Raw genomic sequence first — 22,640 nt, forward strand, 5'->3', positions numbered from 1 at the left:
TCATTCACATCTAAAAGACATGCAACCTTTCACCCTCTCATTCCCATGTTAGATAACCATCCACTCATCATATAGAGACGACTATTCACTCCTTCACACACTATATAAACACACACCCGTTCACCCTCTCATCCACACGTCACATAGACATGTTCACTCCTTCACACACTATATAAACACACACCCGTTCACCCTCTCAGCCACACATCACATAGACACGTTCACTCCTTCACACACTATATAAACACACACCCGTTCACCCTCTCATCCACACGTCACATAGACACGTTCACTCCTTCACACACTATATAAACACACACCCGTTCACCCTCTCATCCACACGTCACATAGACACGTTCACTCCTTCACACACTATATAAACACACACCCGTTCACCCTCTCATCCACTCATCATATAGACATGTTCACTCCTTCACATGTCCAATACACACAGACGACCTTTCACCTTCTCACCCACATGTGTTCTTTGGAGATGAAGGTAAAGAAGCAGGAGGAACGAAGGTGGTGTCGCGTGCACGCGCGTGTGTGTGTGTGTGTGTGTGTGTAAACCAATAACAAACACACTCCACTGGGTTTCGTTCCTCCCGCAGCAGCGCTTAATGTTTATGGCTTCTCTCAAATAAAAACTTGAGAGAAAGTGGTTTCTCACCAAGAAAGACAAGCGGTCGCGGAGGTTTTTATTGAACTTGTGACGCGGTGGCGTCGGGGAGAGCACGGCCGCCTCGCTGCCAGAAGGTCCCGGGTTGGATCCCATGGGAGGCCCTCCGGTGTGGAGCCTCCATGCTCTCCACATGTCAGGCTGGGTTCCTCAGGGTTCTCCGGGTTCCTCACGCAGTCCAAACACATGCTGGAGGCTCAGGGAGGCCCCGCAGACCTGGGAATGATTGAAAGTATCTTCATGGCCGATGAATGACTGAGTGAATGGTTGTACGTCTCTGTAAAACACATGAATGAAAGCATGAATTGTTGTACGTCTATGATTGTTTGTCTGTACGAGTCAGTGAGTGAATGTTTTTATGAGGCCAAGCTCGTGGAGACTAGTTTTACCACTAATATGTCTGCATGTGTGTGTGTGTGTGTGTGTGTGTGTGTGTGTGTGTGTGTGTGTGTGCAGTCTGACAGATGTCATGAGAAGTTAAAAGTCTCCTGTGTCTCAAAGATGTCTCACACATTTTCCATGAAATTCGAAGAAAAGAATTTTCTGCTTTAGAATCCTGGAAAGAAGAGAAGTTCTCCTCCTCAGAGCTCCACCTGCCTCGATCGCGGCAGATTTATTTTTATTTTCCCGCTTTTCAGGAATCACGCCGGGTCATTTCATCCTTTTTCACCGCGTAGTGACAGCAAGGCAGGGGGGAACAAAATAACAGAAGAAGAACTTGAAATGTTGAAATAGATGAGCGTAGAGAGGACGGAGGTGTCTGCCAGACGCCGGCTGCTATTAAAACTGTTATTATCCCGCATGAACACAGACTCAAGACGCCTTCTGAGGCGACACGTCGCCGGTTAGATCGCCGTTCTGGAGACGTCAAGGAGGACGGAGGGGCTTTCGGACACGGGCGGAGGAGGGGGGGCAGAAGATCTGGTGGAAGGACACCGAGGCCGGAGGTCCAAAGGAAGACCAGGCAGGAGGGTTATGGGTGGAGGGGAACAGGTCAAAGGTCATGGTGGGACAGGAGGGATGGAGGCAGATGATTGGCTGTGGAGTAGATGGAGTTACATAATCAGCTGCTGGGGAGACAGAAGATTTGCTTGAGATTGGATGGAGATGATTGGCTGTGGTCATTCCTGATGAGAACTACCAGAAAGAATAGAAGCAGATGCGGTAAAAGACATACAAGCCAGAAAATACATGTCAGAATAAGCAAAAATATCCTCGCAGTGTTGAGAAACCAATTTGTGTGTGTGTGTGTGTGTGTGTGTGTGGAGGGGTCTTTGCGCGGGTTCAGCCTGGGACACCACACCTGGTTATGTTCAGTCCAGTCAAATACTTTGTGTGATGAATTTGCATCGAGTCGAAGTGTTTCTTCATGTCGACCCATTGTTTATCATTTGTCAGTTTGCACCAGAACTGTGTGTGAGTGTGTGTGTGTGTGTGTGTGTGTGTGTGTGTGTGTGTGGAGGGGTCTTTGCGCGGGTTCAGCCTGGGACACCACACCTGGTTATGTTCAGTCCAGTCAAATACTTTGTGTGATGAATTTGCATCGAGTCGAAGTGTTTCTTCATGTCGACCCATTGTTTATCATTTGTCAGTTTGCACCAGAACTGTGTGTGAGTGTGTGTGTGTGTGTGTGTGTGTAGTTTGCCAAACACACAATCTCTTGTGTTTCTGCTCGAAGCCGAGCCACGTAAGAACTGTTGATCTTTCTTGTTTTTTTTGTCTGATGTCTGTAATTCATCCAGCGGCAGGGCCTCGTCCAGCCCTTTGGATGCAGCCTCTCCAGGCGACGGCCAGAAACAACATCGTAAGTGTATTTTCACTCCATTTACGTGTCGTCTCGCTTTTGAAACGAGGAGCCCGGAGCGAGCCGGAGGAGCAGAGGAATACCGATGAACTCCTTCAAAGCTGGAAGAACTTCTGACGCCAAGCCCCGAAGCAGCCGGACGCGGTAGCGTTATCAGAGCCTTCGCTTCCGTCCTAGCGTTACTTTCCTGTACGATACCGTGATCCTGTACGATTTCAGGGGGTTAGCAGATGCGTAGCCACATGCGGAAGGCGGAGCTCATCGGGAGGCAGCGGTATGAAGCGGTACGAAGACAACAATGACCGCCTCTACCTCAGAGCGGGGGTCAGCACTGGCTACGCTACGCTACGTTATGCTATGCTACGCTACACTGCCGTTTATTGTGGTCTGAAACACAACTCTGAGCTCTGCACTGCCCTCTAGTGGACACATAAGATAAGATAAGATAAGATAAGATAAGATAAGATAAGATAAGATAAGATAAGATAAGATAAGATAAGATAAGATAGATAGAGAGACGTTTAGAAAATTGCAAAAGACATCCAGAAATAAATAGACAGCAGAGAAAACAACAACAGCCACTTCAAGGACGAGAAAAACCAAGGCCTTTTACCTGAGCATCCTTAGACCAGTGCTTCTCACTTATTTCCCGTTACACCCCCCACTCTCCACCACAACTATTATTAATATCATTTGTCTGTAAAATTGTTGTATGTCCTCTGCACAACATTGTATCCTCATTAGCATTAAGAAAAGAAAAAGAAATAAATATAGATCCACTTTCAACAAAGAATAGCTTCATTAACATTAACGAACATAGCGCTGCTCTCCCGGAGTGTGTTTTACAAATGATTATTGATGATTGTTGCTAATATGCGGCACGTTTTTGCTGAAGAAACTCAAGCAGCTTATCGGTGTAATATGTGTGTCATGTCTTTCATTCATTTGTCTTCTCGCTGTCCGCTGACAATATTTTAGAGCCGGTAAATCTTTCCCGCTCTCCCGGCGTGGACACGGTGAAGCTAAGCGCTACGTAGCTTCCTCATATTTCCCGGTCTTTGCTTTGGTGACTTTGGTTTGTCTCATTATCTCCGTCTCTCACCCTCTTTCTTATCGGCCCTGTTCAATATTTTTCCCCGCTGTCGCTTGAGGGTTTGATCACTGTACCTGCTGCCTCCTGCTGTGGCCGTGCACGCCCATGCAGGTGGACGGACGGGGGAACAGATGGACGCTTGGATGGATGGATGGATGTGCAGATGGACGGACAGTGGAGTAAAGTAAATGTTCTGTCTTACAGCAGGACAACAGGACTCTCACTGAGTTTGGGTTCGAGTTCAAACCAAACGATCGCCGAGCGCTAATAAGTGGACATTCAGAGACGGCGGGGAAAGTGAACGCGGAGACCTGGAGAAGCCGTGGACGGGGAGCCTCTAATGAAGGCCGGCTCTAAATAAACGGTAAATAAACAAATACGCAAAAAGAAAAGCAGTTGTTTACTCTCTGGGAAATATCTAGGATATCTAGATATCTCTGAAACGGCCCCTGCGGCCCCCCGAGTGTCCCCTCCACGGCAGAAAGGCTCCCGTATCCATGGGCAACATGTGAAAGCGCCACAGCGCTCGTATTTCAGAGCCTTGTTTAGACGTCGGCCCCCAGATACACCCTGGCTGCTGTTTCCCCCGCCGGATATCACATATCAGCCGCATAAAACAGCCGTGATGTGATTTCCTGGCGGGCCGGCGGGCGGGGGGGCCGGGGGGGGCCGGGGGGGGCCCTTCTGAACCCCTGACGTCGCCGCCCTCGACCCGCCGCGCTCAAATTACCGGAACCCTTTGAACGCGGCGAGTTCTGCCACGCTGCCTTTTCAAAGACAATTTACAGCAAGTGCACTTAACCACTTAAATGTGTCTTTTTTTATATTTGGGACCAATTTGAGTGTTTGCTTTTTTAATATTTACTTGAAAATGATTCCAGGACCTCTCTCCCCACCCCTGGCCCGACTGTACCGCAGCACTTTGGTTGTGTTTGTTTTTTCTGGGCCGCGCCGCAGCAGAGCGAGGCCCGAGGTTCGACAAAATACTCCCGTCCTATTGGACGACGGCGTGTTGCTTCTTGGAGTCTCGCGAAGCGACGCGCCACATACGGCCTCGGGGGCACGGGGAAGATCGAGCCCTGAGACACCTGTCGTGATTTCCACTCGCACCTGCAAATATATGCACTATGAGGGAGGTTTAAAGATCAGAACTTGGATGAAAACGAACAAAAACCCTGAGGTGAATGTCCGCAGAGGTTCCGGGTCATCCGTTTGTGGTGAATTCTTGTCGGAATCGTCTTTTCGCTGCAGCTGGACTCAAATGTTGTGACTTGAAGACGTTCGTGCGCTTCATCCCAGAGGCTTCTTTGGTTCTCGGCTGAAGAATCACAGTCAGAATCAGAATATGTTGCTGATGGCCGGGGGGGAAGTACAGTAGCTCTGCCTTGAACGCAGCTCTGCTGCAGTCAGGCGGGGAAGAATCAACATAGAACTCGATATAAAAATGAAGAATAAGAATAGTTAATGATAAAAATGAAATAAAAAGAGCAGTAAAGATTGAAAGGAAGAAATAAAAATACAGTTAAAGGTATGTAAAGATATATAGAAATATGTATTACATATATACATGTATATTTACAAGTACATGTATCTTATTACATGTGGTCATTTTGTTTTGTTTTTTTTACTTTGAATGAAATCCAAACTGGTAACATCCACAAATACATACTGGATAAATACATGCTTTTTTCCAAACAGTGTCTGTAACACGGCTGATGAAAAAGAAGAATGATAAATAAGACGAGGAAAAGTCCATCCATGCATCAGTTTTTGTCGTCCTCCTCCAGCTGACGTCTCTCGCTCTTCCTCCTGCGCGCTGAAACCAGAGAAGTTGACTTCTTCGCCATCGGAATTGAACGGCCTCACAATTTCACACTCATTTCATGGGTCCGATGTGACGAAGATAAATGTTCTGGTGGCGTGAAGTACGTTAGCCCAAAAAAATCCATCAATTAGCCGCATCGTTGTTTAAGGCGCAGCGTTCAAAGCGTGTGGAAAAAGTAGCGTCTAATAGTCCGGAAATGATGGTCCATGTTCTGGAACGTTGTGGTTTGTTTCCCTGTCGTGGTCGATTGGAAAGGAGACATCTTTTGAAATCATATCAAAGTTCCCAAGAGGAGCAAGACGCCCCTTTTCAATTTAGGTTCAGTTGTTGTTGAAATCTTCTTGTTGTGGAAAGTGGACTTGATTTTCATCACTTGAAGATGTTTCAGCCTCATCTCAGAGGCTTCTTTACCTTTAATGGCCTGTGGGGAGTTTCCAGGGTCGTGGGCGCGTCCGGGTTATGGTGGTTGGTGGGTAAATGGAAGAGTTGATGGTCAGAAGCTACGTCTAAGGGGTCTCAGGGGTCTAAGGGGTCTAAGGGGTCAGAGACTAGGTCTAAGGACTCAGGGACAAGGTCTAAGGAGTTAGAAGCTAGGTCTAAGGGGTCAGACTAGGTCTAAGGGGTCAGAGACTAGGTCTAAGGGGTCAGACTAGGTCTAAGGGGTCAGAGACTAGGTCTAAGGACTCAGGGACAAGGTCTAAGGAGTTAGAAGCTAGGTCTAAGGGGTCAGACTAGGTCTAAGGGGTCAGAGACTAGGTCTAAGGGGTCAGACTAGGTCTAAGGGGTCAGAGACTAGGTCTAAGGACTCAGAAGCAAAGTTTAAGTGGGTTGTTATGCTAATGGAGGTATCGTTCGTTGGAACAAAAGAGCAACTTTTGTGGGATGACCTGGATTGGAATGTGAAAAGGTGAAGCTAAACCGCCTGTTGGATCTCATGGACTGAGGCTCAGGTGGATGTTAGCAGGTTCTGCCTCTGGTGGCGGATCCTTCCTGGTGGTCTGGAGGGTGCAGAGGGTCCTGGTCCGTGCGAGGTTATCTGTCTGAGATATTTAAGTCCAGTTGTCACGACAAAAAGATTTTGACAAGAGTTCCTGACGTAAATGTTGATTTATTTGTGTCCATGACACTGATCCTGCAGGTGGGAGGGCTGAAGGTCACACGGCCTCGTAGAAACGTACAACCATTCACTCGCTCCTTCACACGTCATAGAAACAAATAAAAGTCTTCACCCTCTCATTCACACATCACATGTAAGGGATCCGATCATTTCTGATTTATCGATGAATAAGTCACTGTTCTTTCAATGTTCTTCCACGCACAGACGGAGTTGTGTTCAATGTGACCTTGTAACTATGGCAGCTCTGCACACACACACACACACACACACACACACACACACACACACACACACACACACACACACACACACACAAACACACACCACTGAAATAATGAAAATATGATTGTGTTTAAACAGGTGAAGCCACTTCCTCTTGATAACAGCGTCCACGTGGAAACTGTTGCAAGCAGGCGGATTTCAGATGTCGTCAGGTGTGTGTGAGTGTGTGTGTGTGTGTGTTAGTGTGTGTGTGTGTGTGTGTCATGACTGACAGCTCTGAGCAGTAATTACAGAATATGAATGTTTCCACATGTGAAGTGGCGGCAGCAATGATTGGGTGAAATATCACCTGAACCCCCGTGCACGTGTCCAATGTTGTGACGCCCGTTCATATTTCACCCTCTCATCTACGCATCATATGGAGACCTACAACCATTCACCTTCCCATTCTTGCTGTCAGCACTGCACCACCGTACTGCTTGGAAATAATATACTTGCTGTATTTATGCAGACATGTTTCTCTATATATGTGTATATATTGAAAATCCACAGCTCTCACACTGTAATTACACATCATAGATCTGAATGAATGAATCTTCTTCTGAAATACTTTGTTCTTTGCATAGTTGAATGCGCTGACAGCAAAATCACTCCAAAATGATGAATGGAAATCCAATGTATGAACCCATGGAGGTTTGGACTCCAAATGAACGTGTAAAAACGCACTCAGGGCCGATCCAGTGTTGATGTCATGTCCTTAAAACAACTCCAAATGAATCAGTGTTGCTTCCTAAGTGGACAGTTTGATTTCACACGAGCGTGATTGACTTGGAGTTGTATTGTGTTGTTTAAGTGTTTTTTGGAGCAATGCCTTGGCTCTACCTCTCTGACCCGGTTACTCATGTGGAATTTGACCCAGTTGCTGAACTATGTGGCCCTTTGTGTTGTGCGCGATGTTCTTTTGTCCAGACTGTGTTTACCTTCCCGTCGGTACGCGGCGGGACCGACGGCGGAGGCCAAATTCTTTGTACGAGGGAACGGACTTGGCCGATAAATGGGGTGCCGATTCTGATTCTGAGGAGGGAGACGGAGCAGGATGTTTGAGCTACAGGAAGAAAAAAAATCCCAATAAAAAAATGTCTTCCGTGGCGGCGGCGGGGTTCGATTCCAGATGTGGGAGCGGGGCGAGCGGGAGAGGCTGATTGTCGATGTTGACGGATGAATCCTGGCCGCGTCTCGGCCTCGAGCGACGCCAGAGAACAAAAATACACACCGCAGGTTAAAACTTGAAACTCCGTCGCAGGTATGTTTTCACTTCTGGAAACCGCCGCTTTGTTTTCGTTGGTTGTTTTCGTTGAAGTTTAGAATAAGAATATTTTCCTACGCGGGGTTCAGTTTTGGCCGGGACGTCTTCGACATGTTCCCCGACGGTGTCCCTTTCACGGCCTCCCTGTTTGTTTCTGATTCTGCTTCGTGAAAACAAAACTACAGATTCAACACACATTCAGGCACTTTGGATTTAATCGGGTTTATTAAAGCGTCCAGATAAAGAGGCATCAGGGGATGAGGAGACATGGCGCCGCCAGAAACTGAATGTATTTGGCAGTGAGACTGCGGTAACTTGTTTCTGGAAATATTTACGGATTTTTTTCTGATTGTAAAATAATCTGAAACCCATTTTTCTCATTTCTACAGCACTTTCATTCTAATATTTATAACAATAACAATAATAACAGTAATAATAATCATATCATTATTACTATTATTGTTGTCTTCTTATCATTATTGATAATAATGTGAAGAATTTAAAATGGATAATAATAACAAAAATAATAATAATAATAGTAATTAACTGGCTATTTGATATTTGGGGAAATTCTGCCGTGATTTTCTGTGTGATTTCTTGCTGATTTTAAAGTAATTTACACTGATTATTATTTGTTTTCATTCAGATTTTCACGGGATTAGTTTTTGATTTTCTTGCTGTTTTTTCACCAATTTTGTTTTGTTTGGTTTTGAGCTCTGAATTCTCTCTTTTTGCGAGTTTAGAAACAATTCAAGGACTCAATCAAAATACAGCATTGGCATCCAGTAGCATCAACATACACATTCACACAGATGCACTCAAAATGACAAAAAACTGCAAACACATCCATGCACATATAAACACCCACACATGTACATGCTCACACACTCAGAAGACATGCACATGCACATGCTTGTGATGCAGGTAGACACATGCACGGACACCAAGGCGTTGTACACGAGGGGTTATCTGCAGGGACGCCTCACTGTCCCATCCACGTGCGCGTTCCTCCGTGCACCCACTGCTCCCGTCCCATCGCCAAACATCATCACTCCTCACACAACCGGGACGCGCTCAGCAGGTTTTCAACCACAACCGCTTGTGGAGAACTTATTTCTAATCGTTAGCTTTTCTCTCCATTTTGCAGCAAGAGTCCAAAAAATGAATAAATCATGGAAATATTGAATTGGCAAGAAAGTGTTTGGTTGTTTTTTTTTAACAAAAATACAATCTAAACCGTCTGGGGAAACTCCAGGAAATGATGTGGAAACTACATAAAAATCAATTTTAAAAATGATTTATCATCTAATTAGAAAAAAAAAATATATATATATTTAAGATATTATAAGATAAAAAAAACTTTATTGATCCCCATGGAGGAAATTCTTTTGTCACTGCAGCATAACAGTCATAGTATCGATGAATACAAATATAAATATAAATAGAGAGACAGTTAGAAGATAACAAAAGACATCCACAAAGAAATAGACAGCGGAGAGAGCAACAACAACAACAACAACAACAACAACAACAAGATCTAGGATGATGTGGATTACTGAATATTTCCCAGTATTGACAACAATACCAAAGACAACGTCCGTGGAGGTTCTCAGTCATCCAGATTATGTTGAATTCTTGTTGAAATATTCTTGTCTTGGCAACTGGACTTCAGTTTCAAAAACAACAAAATAACGACAACGACAATATTTAAAAATGTTTTTTTATTGTAAGACAAGTGGAATTTGATGAAAAAAAGAAAGCTATCAACAAAAAACAGCAGGAAACTGATGAACATTTGATATGTGAGTAATAACTCATCTGAAGTCACAAGAACGCATATAAAATCCATCAGAAACACACTTAATATGGAAAAAAAGTGCCCAAAATGGAGAAAATAATTTGCAAATGTACTCATTTATTTTAGTGGAATCAAATCAATCAAATTTTATGCCAAAACGCCAAAAGAAGAAATGAGGTATCTGGAGCTGACAGTGCTTTTCAACGTTGTTTGTGATGACGCTTTACACTCTGCTGACCCACCACAGACTCCCACACCGTTTATTCGAGACAAATGACGTCCTGCAGCTCAAAGTCTGCTTTCAATGTACTCTTCTAGGTTTATTGTTCTCATTAGGATATTTTCCATCATTCTGGGGGTTTAGTTCTGACTAGCTGATGGTGATGATCGGTGGATCCGATGTGACCAACATCCAGCCGGGCCGCTTCTCGGAGCGTTACTGTTCTCTTGTGGCCAAATGCGTCGCTGCAGCGGCTGCAAATCCAAGACAACAGACACTTTATTCATCCCCATAGGGGAAACTATTTGGTCACAGCAGCGTCACAGTCATAGCATCAATAGATATAAATATAAATATAAATATAAATATAAATATAAATATAAATATAAATATAAATATAAATATAAATATAAATATAAATATGAATAGAGAGACGATAGACAACAGAAAGGAAACTAAAAGGACAGCGAGGGTGAGAATAGACAACCAAACAATCAACAGCAAAGATTAGAACATAAACAGTGACAATAGCAAAGAATGAACAGGATACAAATGGACTGGGACTAACAAGGATAAAAGAGAAACAGCATAATGATAGCAAACGTTTTATTTTATTTTATTTTATTTTATTTTATTTTATTTTATTTTATTTTATTTTATTTTATTTTATTTTATTTTATTTTATTTTATTTTATTTTATTGTGAGCGCGAGTGCGTTCGGTTTGTCCCTCCGCGGCTCCCGTAGCGCGAGCCTTCTGCTGTCGTTATTTTCAAACGAGACGCGCGTTCGTCAACGTCTCCGTTTGGCTCGTGACAGCGAACGATGGCGTAAGTAAAGTTACATTTTTAAGCTTTAAACGCGGTTTACTCTTCTAAAAACAGAGGAAATTGCACAGAAACATATTCTTATAGCCCCGGAGGTTCTTGTTCTCGTTCATTATTTGTAATTAAGAGTAGCGTAGCTTACAAGCCAACTCAAAGGAAGTGGGAAGTTTGTTTGCTAACCCTGCGTTTTCCCGTTATTTAGCTAACTAGCTCAGTCAAGTATGATAAGATATTATGTAAAATAAACAATCTTAACGTGGCTCTCTTTTTATCTGTCGGTTTTAACCTTACTTTATTTAGCAGCAGCGTCCAGCGGCTCAAAATAAACTAATGGCCATATTCCTGTCGATTTCAGTCAAATCGTTACTTCTAAACGTCCTTTCTTGGACGTGACGCAGCATTTCGAGTTCTGTCCGTCCTTGTAATAAATCAATTTTGTCAAATTAAGTTTCTACGTGTTGAGACCCAAGTCCCAATCCGTGGTCTCTGAGGAGAGAACATCTGATGAAAATGGAACCGCTGTGATTTATTTGTTTGGCATATCATCAGATAGTTACACAAAATGAGGATTAACAGACCGCTGAAGTATCAGCCATAGAAATTATTGTTTAGAATAACGCACCATCAAGGGCTGGGCTGTATGGAGACATTATTTGGACCTTTGAAAGGTCCTTGTTTGTTCATCATCATTCTTTATTATTTGAGGGTTTCACAGCTTCTGTCATCTCAACCCCACTGGAAAGCGGTTGTCTTTTTCCGTCCTAAACCTGTACGGAAAATGAGCGTTGTTGAGCTGTTTTTTTTCAATATTTTTGTTTGGCAGAATGGCATCTTCAACCACAAAGACCAGCGAGAGCTTGATGAAGACCCCCAAAGCTGCCAGGACTCTGTGCCTTGGGAGCGGCAAAGGAGGAACCCCCATCACCATCCCTGCATCACCCTTCATGAAGAAGCTGGGCTGTGGGACCGGCGTGAACGTCTACCTGATGAACAGGTTGTCGCTGTTGTCTTCTTTGGGAGTTCAGACTTAGCCAGATGTTGACTGAAAAGCAGAGGGACGGATTATTGTTCATTCAAACCGTTTTGATTCTGTTTAATTGTGATTTTCCAAAGGTTTTGCGGAGGAAAACTGTCTTGACATAACATGAAACTAACAAGTGGAGGTGAATTTCAGAGAGGGTCGGGTCAGCGCGTCTCCCTGGGCTGTGAAGAAGATCAACAGTAAATGCACCTCCAAGCAGCTGGCGGTTTATCAGTCGCGTCTCAACGAGGAGGCAAAGATCCTGAAGGAGATCGACCACCCCAACATCGTGGGTGAGATTCACATGTCCGCCCGATTAAATCTTTTATGTGATGAGTGAAATGAATGGAAGTGACCATCAGAAGCCCTTTATTGCTACATTTCTGCTTTATCAGACTCTCAAGATAAATATATTCACCAAAAGTTTGATTTGTCTTTTCTTAATTAGGCTTTGGCTGTGTCTGTCTCACTTTTTCAACTTATTTTACAGTAATTTCTTGTTGATTTGTACACTTTTCTCTGGGTTTTATGAAACTTTTTGGTCTTACGTCGCATTATCCCGTAACTTGTCATGTAGATTCTTGATGATTTATCAAGGACCCTTTTAAGAATTTTAAAAGGTGAATTTAACTCAGCACATTTTACCAGGATTTTGAAAACAACTAACTCTGCGCGCTGAAGGTATAAATGACGGTAATGAGACATCCGATGTGCATCTGTGGAATAGGGTTCCGGGCCTTCACCACCGCCAAAGATGGATCCAAGTGTCTGGCCATGGAGTTTGGAGGAGAGAAGTCTCTCAATGACCTGATAGAGAAGAGAAAGGAGGAGGGACTTGAGCAGTTTCCTGCTGCTAATGTGGAAAAAGTGGCTCTTCATGTGGCTCGTGGCCTTCAGGTACCTCTTCAGCCTGCGTCTTTACTTGCACTTTAAAACATGGATGACACGGTCATGAGTGAAGATAAGTTCTTTGTGTTATTGGGGTCTCTTTTCAGATGTCTTTCACAAGCATTAAAATAATTCAGACACACATCACTGATTTGACAGTTTAATATACCGCTTTAGTATATATAAAATATATATATATATATATGAGAGAGTGAGAGTGAGAGTGAGAGTGAGTGTCCAGGTAATTCCACAGAATTTATGAAGGTCATTCCTAATAGTTTTAAGTTTGTGCAGAGTTCAATCACGTAAATTCTCAATCATCTTCCATCGAATGTCATTTATGATTTACAGGGATGTTTTCAAATGTTTTTTGTCAGTGCTTTTTGCAGATTCTTCCAGTCATGGATGCTTATGTTTGCGATGTCATTACTTGCTCCCTGTCACTAAGCCCTCCTCCTCAGTGGAGGTCAGTATGAAGGTCTCCATCTTGCCCCTCACTCTCTGCAGTATCTTCACAATGAGAAGAAGCTGCTGCACGGCGACATGAAGTCCTGCAATGTGGTCATCAAGGGCGACTTTGAGACGGTGAAGATCTGCGACGTGGGCGTGTCTCTGCAGTTGGATGAGAACATGACAGGTGGGCCTCGCTGTTGGTCGCGTGACCCTTCTTGGGGTTCCGTCCCTCTGAAACAACATGTTGCAGCTGTCAGAGCCAGTATTGCTTTGAACCAACCCCGACTATTCATTTACTTGTGAAAATCTAGATAGAATAGAATATTCAGTGCTAAATCTATACAAAATAGCCAACGCTTCCAATGCTTCTTTTTCATATCACAGTCAATTCTAAAGTAAAGTCAGTTGTATCCAAAAAACCCCAAATAGGACCATAAGTCAGTAGCGCTGTTTAAAATCTAGTGGCCGTGAAATGGATTTCAAAAATTCAAATATCAATTTAAGTAAATAGAAAGCAGTGCAAATCATGCAGTTAAGAAATGCGGTAGACAATCATTGGTGGATAACCTGATCATTCAGTAGAAAACACCTGCAGTACTCGAAAAAAGAATTACCTGTGAATCCGTAATTATCTGAAAAGCCATGACAGTCAGGTAAAGGAGGACAAGTGACAACTTGGAGATTGGACTTCGATCAGTTGAAATGATAAATGATAAGAAATGAGATACAAAGTATTTCCACAGTTGTGCAGACTTTTCTCTCCCCTTGAAAACGTTATTCCGCCGTCAGTGTCGGATCCGGAGGCCGAGTACATCGGCACGGAGCCATGGAAGCCCAAGGAGGCTCTGGACGAGAGCGGAGAGACGGAGATCACCGACAAGGCCGACATCTTCGCCTACGGCCTCACCCTGTGGGAGATGATGACTCTGGCCATGCCTCACCTGGAGGAGGAGGACGACTACGAGGGGGATGAAGGTGAGACCAGTGAAACTACCAGCAGTGATCGGTGGCACGAAAGTGACCAAAAATGCAAGACTTGTCTGAAACGTCGTGGGAACGAGCTGCCGACCTTGAACAGAAACCATTGGTTTATAATGGATATTAGACAACTAGACAATTTATCTAAGGAAGGAATATTATTTTGAAACTGACCCTCTGTCTACATTTGGAAGATAGAAGTAAAATGGGAATGAGGAGGCCTGATGTTTATGCCGCCGATGCCAGCTGGATTGTTGATGATGAATAGAAGAAAGTTTTTCAGAGTCATTCCAACCCGTGCGAATGGTTTCATGTTGTTGAAATCTCAGAGGACTCTCTGGAGGAGAGCTTCGACGAGGAAGCCTACTATGAGCGCCTGGGGACGCGGCCGCCGCTGTACGCCGAGGCTCTGGGCAGCTCGTACCGCAGGATGGTGGAGCTCTTCTACCTCTGCACCGAGGAAGACCCTAAGAGGAGACCCTCGGCCGCCCAGATCGTGCAGGCGCTGGAGAGCAACACCCCGCTGGAGAAGACCTCCGCCGAGGTGATCGTCATCGACTGAGGGCAAGTCCCTTCTCTTACTTCACCACACCGCAGTCGGTCGGTGTGAATTCATTGTCTTTAAATGTCAACTTTCATTGTTTCGTTCCTTCTTCTGTATTTTCACTGTTATTTCTGTGTTTGTTTCTTGACTTCCCTGTGGTTTTAATAATAAAACATGGCTACATGTCACATGTTGTCTGACCGTCATGGTGGAAGTTGAAGCGTGAAGCTCCGAACCATCCTTTCACTGCAAATGCTTCACCCAATCAGTTTGTAAAACAAAAAAAAACAAAAAAATCTCTGATTAGTTCCTCTAACTAATTTCAAGAGGAGATTCGGCAGGTATCAGAAATAATTATTCTGTTAAATCAGTTTTGTACTTTTGCTTCATTGAAGAAATTACTTTTTTTTTTTTTTTTTGAATTGACCTACAAAATGGAAGTCCACACGTTTGTCCAAAATACCCCAGCCTGCAACTTTATTTTAAAGGCTGATATAATCTGACATTCGTTCCCTTCGGTCTGAATTTCAAGGACATAATCCCATTTTCTCTAGCAAGTTTTTAGATTTCTAGTTTTCCAAAGGTCAAAAACTGCTGTTGCTCTGGATATGTTGCTTCCCTTAAAAAAATGCCAGTGAATTTACTCGAGGCAAAGCCATTGAAAATATTTTTAAAAACAATTCTCTTCAATATTTAATAATTAGATTTTAGTCTAATGTTCGGCTGACGTTACAGTTGTATCTGACCTACTTCTTGTCCCTGTTCCAGTTCACACTTGATTTCAAGCAGACGTTTCGCAGCAAAAGAAGAAAAGTTGCGAGACGATTCTTAGTACTTTTTTAAAACCATGACTTTGCTTTATTCAGTATATTTACAAAGGAGAACACGGCTGAACGGCGATGGCGTTCAGCTGAACAGGGGCTCATAAAAATCCCTCCAGAACGATCAGGAAACACACCGAGAACAACGTACCGAGAATAGCCCTCAGGGTTCCTTTGTTTTCAACTCTAACACAGACCGGCAAAACAAATCAAGTTCAAACTCAGGGATTGAGATTTAAAAGAAAACAAAAAAATTGTTCTGCATCAAAGAGGAGCAGCACTGAATATAAATACTGACATGAACGGCTTCAAAACTGTAAACTCCAAACTGGCCTCTTCAACGGGAAAAACACCAGGATGTACAACCAGTCCTTCCAGCTGTTAAAGCCCCCGTACTTTCATCCCACTGTGGTGGAAACACTTCACGGGACGAAGTTGTACACGAGGAAGGTCGGCGTGCCGCAGTACTTGGTCGCGAACTGTTTGCCGTCGGGCGTCGGATCGGAGAAGGCGATCTCGTCCTTGGTCAGGTTACTGCCGAACATGAAAGTCCTCCTGAAGGTGAAGGTCAGAGCTCATATTTGAATCTTTTCATTTAAAGTCTGCTTTTGTAAATATTACAAAGTGCAATTCTGATATTTACTGTTGCTTTTCAGATTTTAAATTAGACATCAAGATGTACCTTGCCGAAAACAACTCTTGTTCCCGTTATTACAAACAAAGCGATGGATGTGGCGGTTTAATGTTAGGTTTTGATGAGATAAGCTAATATGAAATCGGCAAATCTGCATATAAAGAGTTAAAGGAGGTAGGAGAGGAATACAAGACAGGTGAACTTTTGCCTGATTAAAAATGTCAAATTTACCTGCAGTTTAACCCTTCATGGACATGAACACAAAGTGAACATTTAATGTATTCCAGTCTCTGTCAAAATGTGTTTAGTGGCTATAGCTGGTGAGAAAGGACAGTTTAGCATCCCGTATGCCGTACCTGACCGCGTCCAGCATGCGGGTGGCGACGCCCTGCCTGCGGGCCAGACTGAAGACCCAGACCCGGCTGATGCCACACAGGGCCTGCTCAGGGGTGGTGGAGCAGCACCAGGCTCGCTGACGGTCCAAGAAGTTGTCCCTGCTGGCTTCTGGACCTCCATCGGGCTGCTCCAGGACCCTGTAGGCCTGTGCATAAAACAACAAGCAATGAGCAATTTCCCTTTTTAAAAAAAAAAAAAAAAAAAAACAGCACAGCGTGGTGACCAGAGGCTTTAGAAACAGGATTTCACAATGCTTGTGCTTTTTCTTCATTCCTAAGCCAGCCGATGAGGCGATCGCACCTGTCGGATGTGCTCGGCGACCAGGCAGCCGACCACCACCCTCTCCGTGTTGACATACAGGTAGGTCTTCGACTGGCCGGGTCTGCTGAGGGTCACCTGCTGGAAACCCAGCTCGTTGTCGGCAACGTGCCGCACGTCTTCAGCCTGACCGCACACGCAAAGGGCAAGGAAAACACAGCACGGACCGCTTAGTCTTTAAATGTGAAAAACAATTTATGGATAAAAAGAGTTTTCACTGTCAGGTTTGATCTCAGACTTTCTACAACCAGACGGACTTCATTTTCTCGTGAAAATGTCATTTTGTCTTTATTGACTAACAATCTTGACTCAAATTGCTTTAAACAAATGTTTTTTTTTGAATAATCACCCAAAGCAAGCACTAAAATTTGCATTGACAGCAGGGAAATAACCACACATTTTATAATGAATTATTGTAATTATAATTTAAAGAGTCAGGTGATTAATTTTGAGGTATTTAATGCTAATAAATATTGCAATATCTACTTAAAATATGCTCCTTTACATAATCAAATTTATATAAATGTGGAAGTAAAAGATGAATTGCTTCAGTCTCAATTCATTGGACCGGCGTTCAGAGGGAAGCACCTGCGTCCTTTTCAAAAACAAACCTTCCTCAGGGCATATTTGGGGTCTTCAGGCAGGACCAGCAGAATCTTCCCGTCCCAGAACTCGGCCACGACCCGCTCCTTCTTCCAGCCCTGGAGGCACAACGGATGAGACGCTGCAGGTGAAGGACAGCCACACACACCCGCACACAACCGACCCTGATCTCAACGAATGGGACGATCGTCCTCCACTGAACAAAAATATCTTGTTACAACGGTTTGTAACAGCCTGAAACCAGAGCTTTAAAAATACTTTCACTAAGAATCCTGAATCAAATACACTCTCGGGTGGAGGCCGTCAGATCGTTACCACAAACTTGATGGCGTCCACGAAGCGCTGGTGGAACTGGCTGTGCTGGAAGTTGTCCTCGGGGTTGTCGGCGCTGTAGACCATCCCACAGGAGCTGCAGGTGGTCACTCCGAACTGCTTCTGACCGGCATCCTGACCAGAAATGCACAGTAACCGTCATGTGATAAAGCCACTTTACTTTGGGATTTTTTTGTTTTCCAATCTTTTTCCTATTAAAATCAAGATGCAAGTTTTTAATAAGTGCAATCTATAGGTGAAGTGAAATCTATATCAAGTAATTATTTCCCAGAAATAATAAATAATAATAACCTCACCCCACCCTGTTTCAAAATCTGAGTTACTTCGAAATTATCCTGAAAAACAAATACTCAAAAAGGAAGACAAAATTCAGATAAGAACACGAAAGGTATGCAAAAACTGACGGGCAAACTGCAAAAATTGGACAATATTTAAAATGTTTGGAACTAAGGTCTAAAGACACTAAAGTCAGTTTGATGATTCAACTTAAAATGGTTTTTTTTTTCAAAATTCTTGCCCAAAGATTAAAACTAGAATAATGCACTGCTTTTACGAACCAAAGAAAATATTCCTGATTTTTTTTTTCAATTCTGAATGTCATGCCAATATTCCCATGTCTCCCAAAACGAGGGAGCTAAACCGGGACGTACGATGACGAGCTGGTCTTCATCCTGCTTCTCCCTCTTCTTGCGGAGCGTTCGCTCTTTGGTGGCCCCGGGCAGAGTCTGCAGGGCCCTGGTCTGACCAGCAGGGGTGCTGCAGACACCAGAGGACAAGCAGTCAGGGTTCCACTCCTCTCTATGCATCACTAACATTAAAGTTAGAAATCCAACTCCCTTACGAAAAATGTAATAGTCTTACCGCTTGGAGGTGGAGCCAAATATTGGATACACAGCCGTCGACTCTAAACAGACAAAACATTTTCCATTTTACGGAATTCTGAGCACCCAGCATGTGTTCAGGGTCTCACCAGACTGTGGTTTACCTCTGAGTGGGGTGCGCTGGGTGTCTGTGGGACCTCCGTCGCTGGGCTGGGAGCCTTCGTCCGCCACGGTGTCGCCCTGCTGGACACAAACACTTTTCAGATTCTGCTGCGAAAAGAACATTTCCAACCAACACTCTTGATTACAGTGGCTTAAATTAATACGGATCCATGAAAATTAGCAACAACTTGCTAAGTGAGTTGAGGAGAGACAACCTTCCTCTTCAGGTCCACCGTGCTCTACCTGAGGAGCCAAGCCTTTGTGTGGAGAGCTCGGGATTCTTCTCAGCAGGACCTTCAGGTCCTTTGTGATACTGTGTTTCTCCCCCAGGACTTGAGGAGAGCTGAGGGGAGAAGAAAAAGATCAGGCAGCGAGCCGGACCATGAAGACCAATACAGTCTCCAAGTTGTGCAATGGAGCTATGAGGGCACCCGGAGAATCACCCGTGCAGTGGCGATGGGGTTTGCGGCAGGTCTCTGGGCGAGTCACACTGGGTTCTGGGCTTTACTGCGGTTTGCTTCTGCTCTCCCTCCTGCGGCAAGGAACCCCAGCAGCACGGTTTAGGACAGGACCTTAGGATTGTTCAAAATTCTGCTTCCTCAAAACGGTAGGTGTGCTCCCCCACCCCCACTCGCTTACATTGAAATTCTCCGTGATGAACTACATAACCAAGATAAATCCCACAAAAAAAAGACCCAACATTTTCCCCACAAAGAGATTCCTGTTGCTGTCTTTGTGTCTGAAAACGAGGCTCGGACCCCCCACCTCAGCAGGACGTTTGCTCCCTGTCGATGGCGGCTGCTCTTTGGGTTTCCCGATGGCAGCCGGCCGGGACGAGGACTTGGGCGCAGACTTTTTGTACATGGACGTGGGCTTCTTCCCGGTCCCAAAGAAAGCTGCTCCCACGAAGAGCTTGGGTTTGGGTTTGGCGCGGGTGAAGGACAGGACGGCCTTCTTGGACTCGGCCGGTTTGTTCGAAGCTGTAACGGCGTCGCTGAAACAGGAAAATGCAGTTGGGAGAAGCGGATATCCCTACAGGCGGGTTCTCAGTAGTTCCCGGTGAAATTAAACTAACCTGGCGCTCGGGTTGGGACCCTTGACCATCTTCATTGACGGCAGGTGGCTCCTGAATCCCATTTTCCTGGCTGCGTTGGAGGAGCTGGCAGCCATCTTTCTTTGCTTCTTGACACCTTTCACATTCTTCGAGCTCTTCTTTTTTGGCTTTTTTACCGGGGAGGGAGGGGAAGGGAGAGCTGGAGGACGGGGAGGCAGAGAATCCTTTACCGCCTTCCTCTCCAGTGGAGTGAGGTAGGTGGACTTCTGCTTCCCATAGAAAGAGCTGGTCATCATGGTGGGTTTGAGCAGAGGCAGCTTGTGGGGGGATTCAGGAGAACCTGAGAAGATGTGGTGACACAATCCAGATGGAGAACTTGAATCTGTGTGTGCTCAGGGTGAGGTTTGGTCTCATGCAAACGCTTGCAAATCCAGATTTCATTAATTCAGCACATAATCACAGTACAGTTGATAGAAATGTCCATTTTTAAACAGCCAAAGACTGAATTGCAGCCATTTCATGCCGAATTTTAGGTTATTTCTCATCATTTTCCGTGTGGTTCCTTGTTTAAAAGGCTCTCTTGCTGCTCCAGTTTTTAAAGGCTATGCCTCGTTCTGAGGCGACCATTTGCGATTTTGACAAAAGTGTCTTAAGGTTGTTCTTACACACGGCTCTTTTTCTGACTGCTGAAAACAACCAGGGACACTCAGAGGCTCAGGTTTAGACACTGCTCAGTGTTTTGCAGTAGACATCTATTTAAGAAACTTGTTCGGTCTATGCAACTGTTCATCTTCATTAGACTTTACATCTGCAGCCCCTTCAGACCCTCCCTTCGTACCTGGTGTTCTGCGGGGGGATTCCTGAGGCGAGGGCTGGAGCTCTCTGTCTGGAGGCACCGCCGGCTTTCTCCTGGGGGACGCCTCCACCCTCACCCCTTTTTTGGCCGGGTGGCTGAGAGATAACAGGTAAGTGTTTAATAGAAAATAGGTGAGAGCACTCTTCAGTTCATCTTTCAGCAACCAGGCCACAGGCGTTCCTCTCCATCCCCTCACTCGCGTTTCTTTTCCACCTTCGGTGAGATTGTTTTGCTCTTGTGTGCTCTTGTGTAGAAAGTGTAGTTGAGGTCAAACCTCCACCTTTTAGTTCAGTGTATTTCAAATGCAGTGCGACAGCAATCCGCTCTGTACTTGCAAAAAAACCCTCCAGGATGACCTGGGATCCGCTTGCGAGGTTCGGTCAGTTACATTGACTGTGAGTGGACAACTCACCTGTCCGAATCCAGAGAGGACAGCTTCCTCTTCTGAGTCCTTGGCATCTTTTTCTGATCTTCACCTACATGAATGGCAATAGTAGCACCTTGTGTGACTCACTTCAAATGAACATTTGGTTTGATATTTTATTCGCCATCAAATACAGGACATTTAATACAGGTTTAAGACCATATTATAGTCCTCGGTAGGTCCAAGTCAAGAGCATCTATCGACTGAAAACAAATAAACCCTGAGTGGATTGGTTTAATATGAATCCAGACCTCGTGTAGTTCCCTAAAAATCAAAAATAGCACGATAAATGTTTGAGAATTTGAGTGCATCATTGTTCACACAAGTACGGTCGTAACGGGACCGGTGCGTGATGAGTTTGCTGCGCCGCAAACCTCCTGTGATCACACACAGAAAACGACGCGCCTTGAATCGTCCCGTTTCAAATCGCAGTTTGCGGCATTTTAGCCCGTGGAAACACAAACACTGATGTTTATCATCAGTCCAGCGTGAAGCGGGATTTTTTAGCAAATGTGTTACGTTGTTTGAAACCCGTTATATTCGCTATATGACCACTAGCTAAGCTAACCTGTTAGCCCATGACGGGACGAGGTTACGAAAGGTCGGGATCAAGTCAATTGGCGGGAGGATCCTCTAAACAGCAGCCAACCTTCGATACGAGGAGGTTTTGCGTGACCACATCCTCCAAAATATTGATTATATTACAACTTTTGCCGTGTTTGACAGACACCATTTTAATCTACCTGACTTTCTAGGTTACGTCAAATAAGCAAGTACATCAAGTAGCTAACAAACGTGTCAAACCGTTAAAAAAAAGTACAATTCATGAAAAATGAAAATGAGATATTAGATACTTACGGTACAAACTTAAAGATTGGCTGAATTGTCCGGAAAGTGGACAAGGATGAGATAATGTGGACTGAACTCTGCGGCTCCGACCCGCCGTTCTTTTCAATGTTTTGAGTTGCGCGCGCGGCAGCGCGGACCGGAAACGGAAATGCTTGTGGAAAGCGGGCTTTTCGAAATAAAACCATCGCGGGAGCGTCGTGATCCCACCACCAACGACTTTTCGGTTTCACAACATTAAATTGAACTCTGGCGCTTTAAAATGCGATGTTTGGGCGACTTCTAGTACGTTGGGTGCTTTTACCTGATAAAAATTTCTGGCAATTTTGAGGACTATTTTGCTTATTATCACAACAACCTACTGCTATTTTACTAATAGGAATTTCACGTGACATTTTATCCTTTAACTGTGTCAACCTTATCAAGTGCTCTAAAATTCCACTTTTAACGTTTATACTAACAACTTATCCTCCGTTTGTACCTGTAGACTTTAAACGCTCCGTAATAACATTTGTGAAACTCTTGGCCGGAAGAAAAAAAAAAATTAGTTTGAAGTTTGACGTCACTTCCTTTATTTATTGACCCGACAGCCAACAACT

At 44.3% G+C, this 22,640-nt stretch overlaps 2 protein-coding genes across 4 annotated transcripts; one reads left to right on the forward strand and one right to left on the reverse strand.

Moving 5' to 3' along the window:
• The first annotated feature begins 7,789 nt into the window (after positions 1-7,789).
• Positions 7,790-14,954, forward strand: pbk (PDZ binding kinase). Of its 2 annotated transcripts, none has more exons than XM_086167225.1 (7): positions 7,790-8,043; positions 11,713-11,883; positions 12,064-12,203; positions 12,638-12,807; positions 13,306-13,435; positions 14,041-14,226; positions 14,559-14,954. In XM_086167225.1, exons 2-7 carry the CDS (start codon positions 11,714-11,716, stop codon positions 14,789-14,791), a joined length of 1,029 nt encoding a protein of 342 aa, XP_086023351.1. In that variant the 5' UTR covers positions 7,790-8,043; position 11,713; the 3' UTR covers positions 14,792-14,954. The 2 variants fall into 2 exon arrangements, with proteins under 2 accessions (XP_086023351.1, XP_086023350.1); XM_086167224.1 differs by lacking the exon at positions 7,790-8,043 and adding an exon at positions 10,829-10,892.
• A 671-nt stretch (positions 14,955-15,625) lies between these two features.
• Positions 15,626-22,138, reverse strand: esco2 (establishment of sister chromatid cohesion N-acetyltransferase 2). 2 transcript variants are annotated; one of them, XM_086167203.1, is made up of 15 exons: positions 22,054-22,138; positions 21,184-21,247; positions 20,754-20,866; positions 19,937-20,255; positions 19,627-19,855; positions 19,305-19,393; positions 19,105-19,204; positions 18,864-18,939; positions 18,740-18,782; positions 18,529-18,634; positions 17,861-17,992; positions 17,554-17,643; positions 16,925-17,068; positions 16,585-16,769; positions 15,626-16,149 (listed from the first exon to the last, which is right to left on the reverse strand). In XM_086167203.1, the coding sequence occupies exons 2-15, from the start codon at positions 21,228-21,230 to the stop codon at positions 16,017-16,019; spliced, it is 1,806 nt and encodes a 601-aa protein (XP_086023329.1). In that variant the 5' UTR covers positions 21,231-21,247; positions 22,054-22,138; the 3' UTR covers positions 15,626-16,016. The 2 variants fall into 2 exon arrangements, with proteins under 2 accessions (XP_086023329.1, XP_086023328.1); XM_086167202.1 differs by having other exon boundaries at positions 18,864-18,942.
• Between the last annotated feature and the right edge of the window lie 502 nt (positions 22,139-22,640).

The sequence above is a fragment of the Fistularia commersonii genome, chromosome 20, assembly GCF_037954325.1.
Source record: "Fistularia commersonii isolate RoL2024-O1a breed Wild chromosome 20, RoL_Fcom_v1.0, whole genome shotgun sequence".
NCBI lineage: Eukaryota > Metazoa > Chordata > Actinopteri > Syngnathiformes > Fistulariidae > Fistularia > Fistularia commersonii.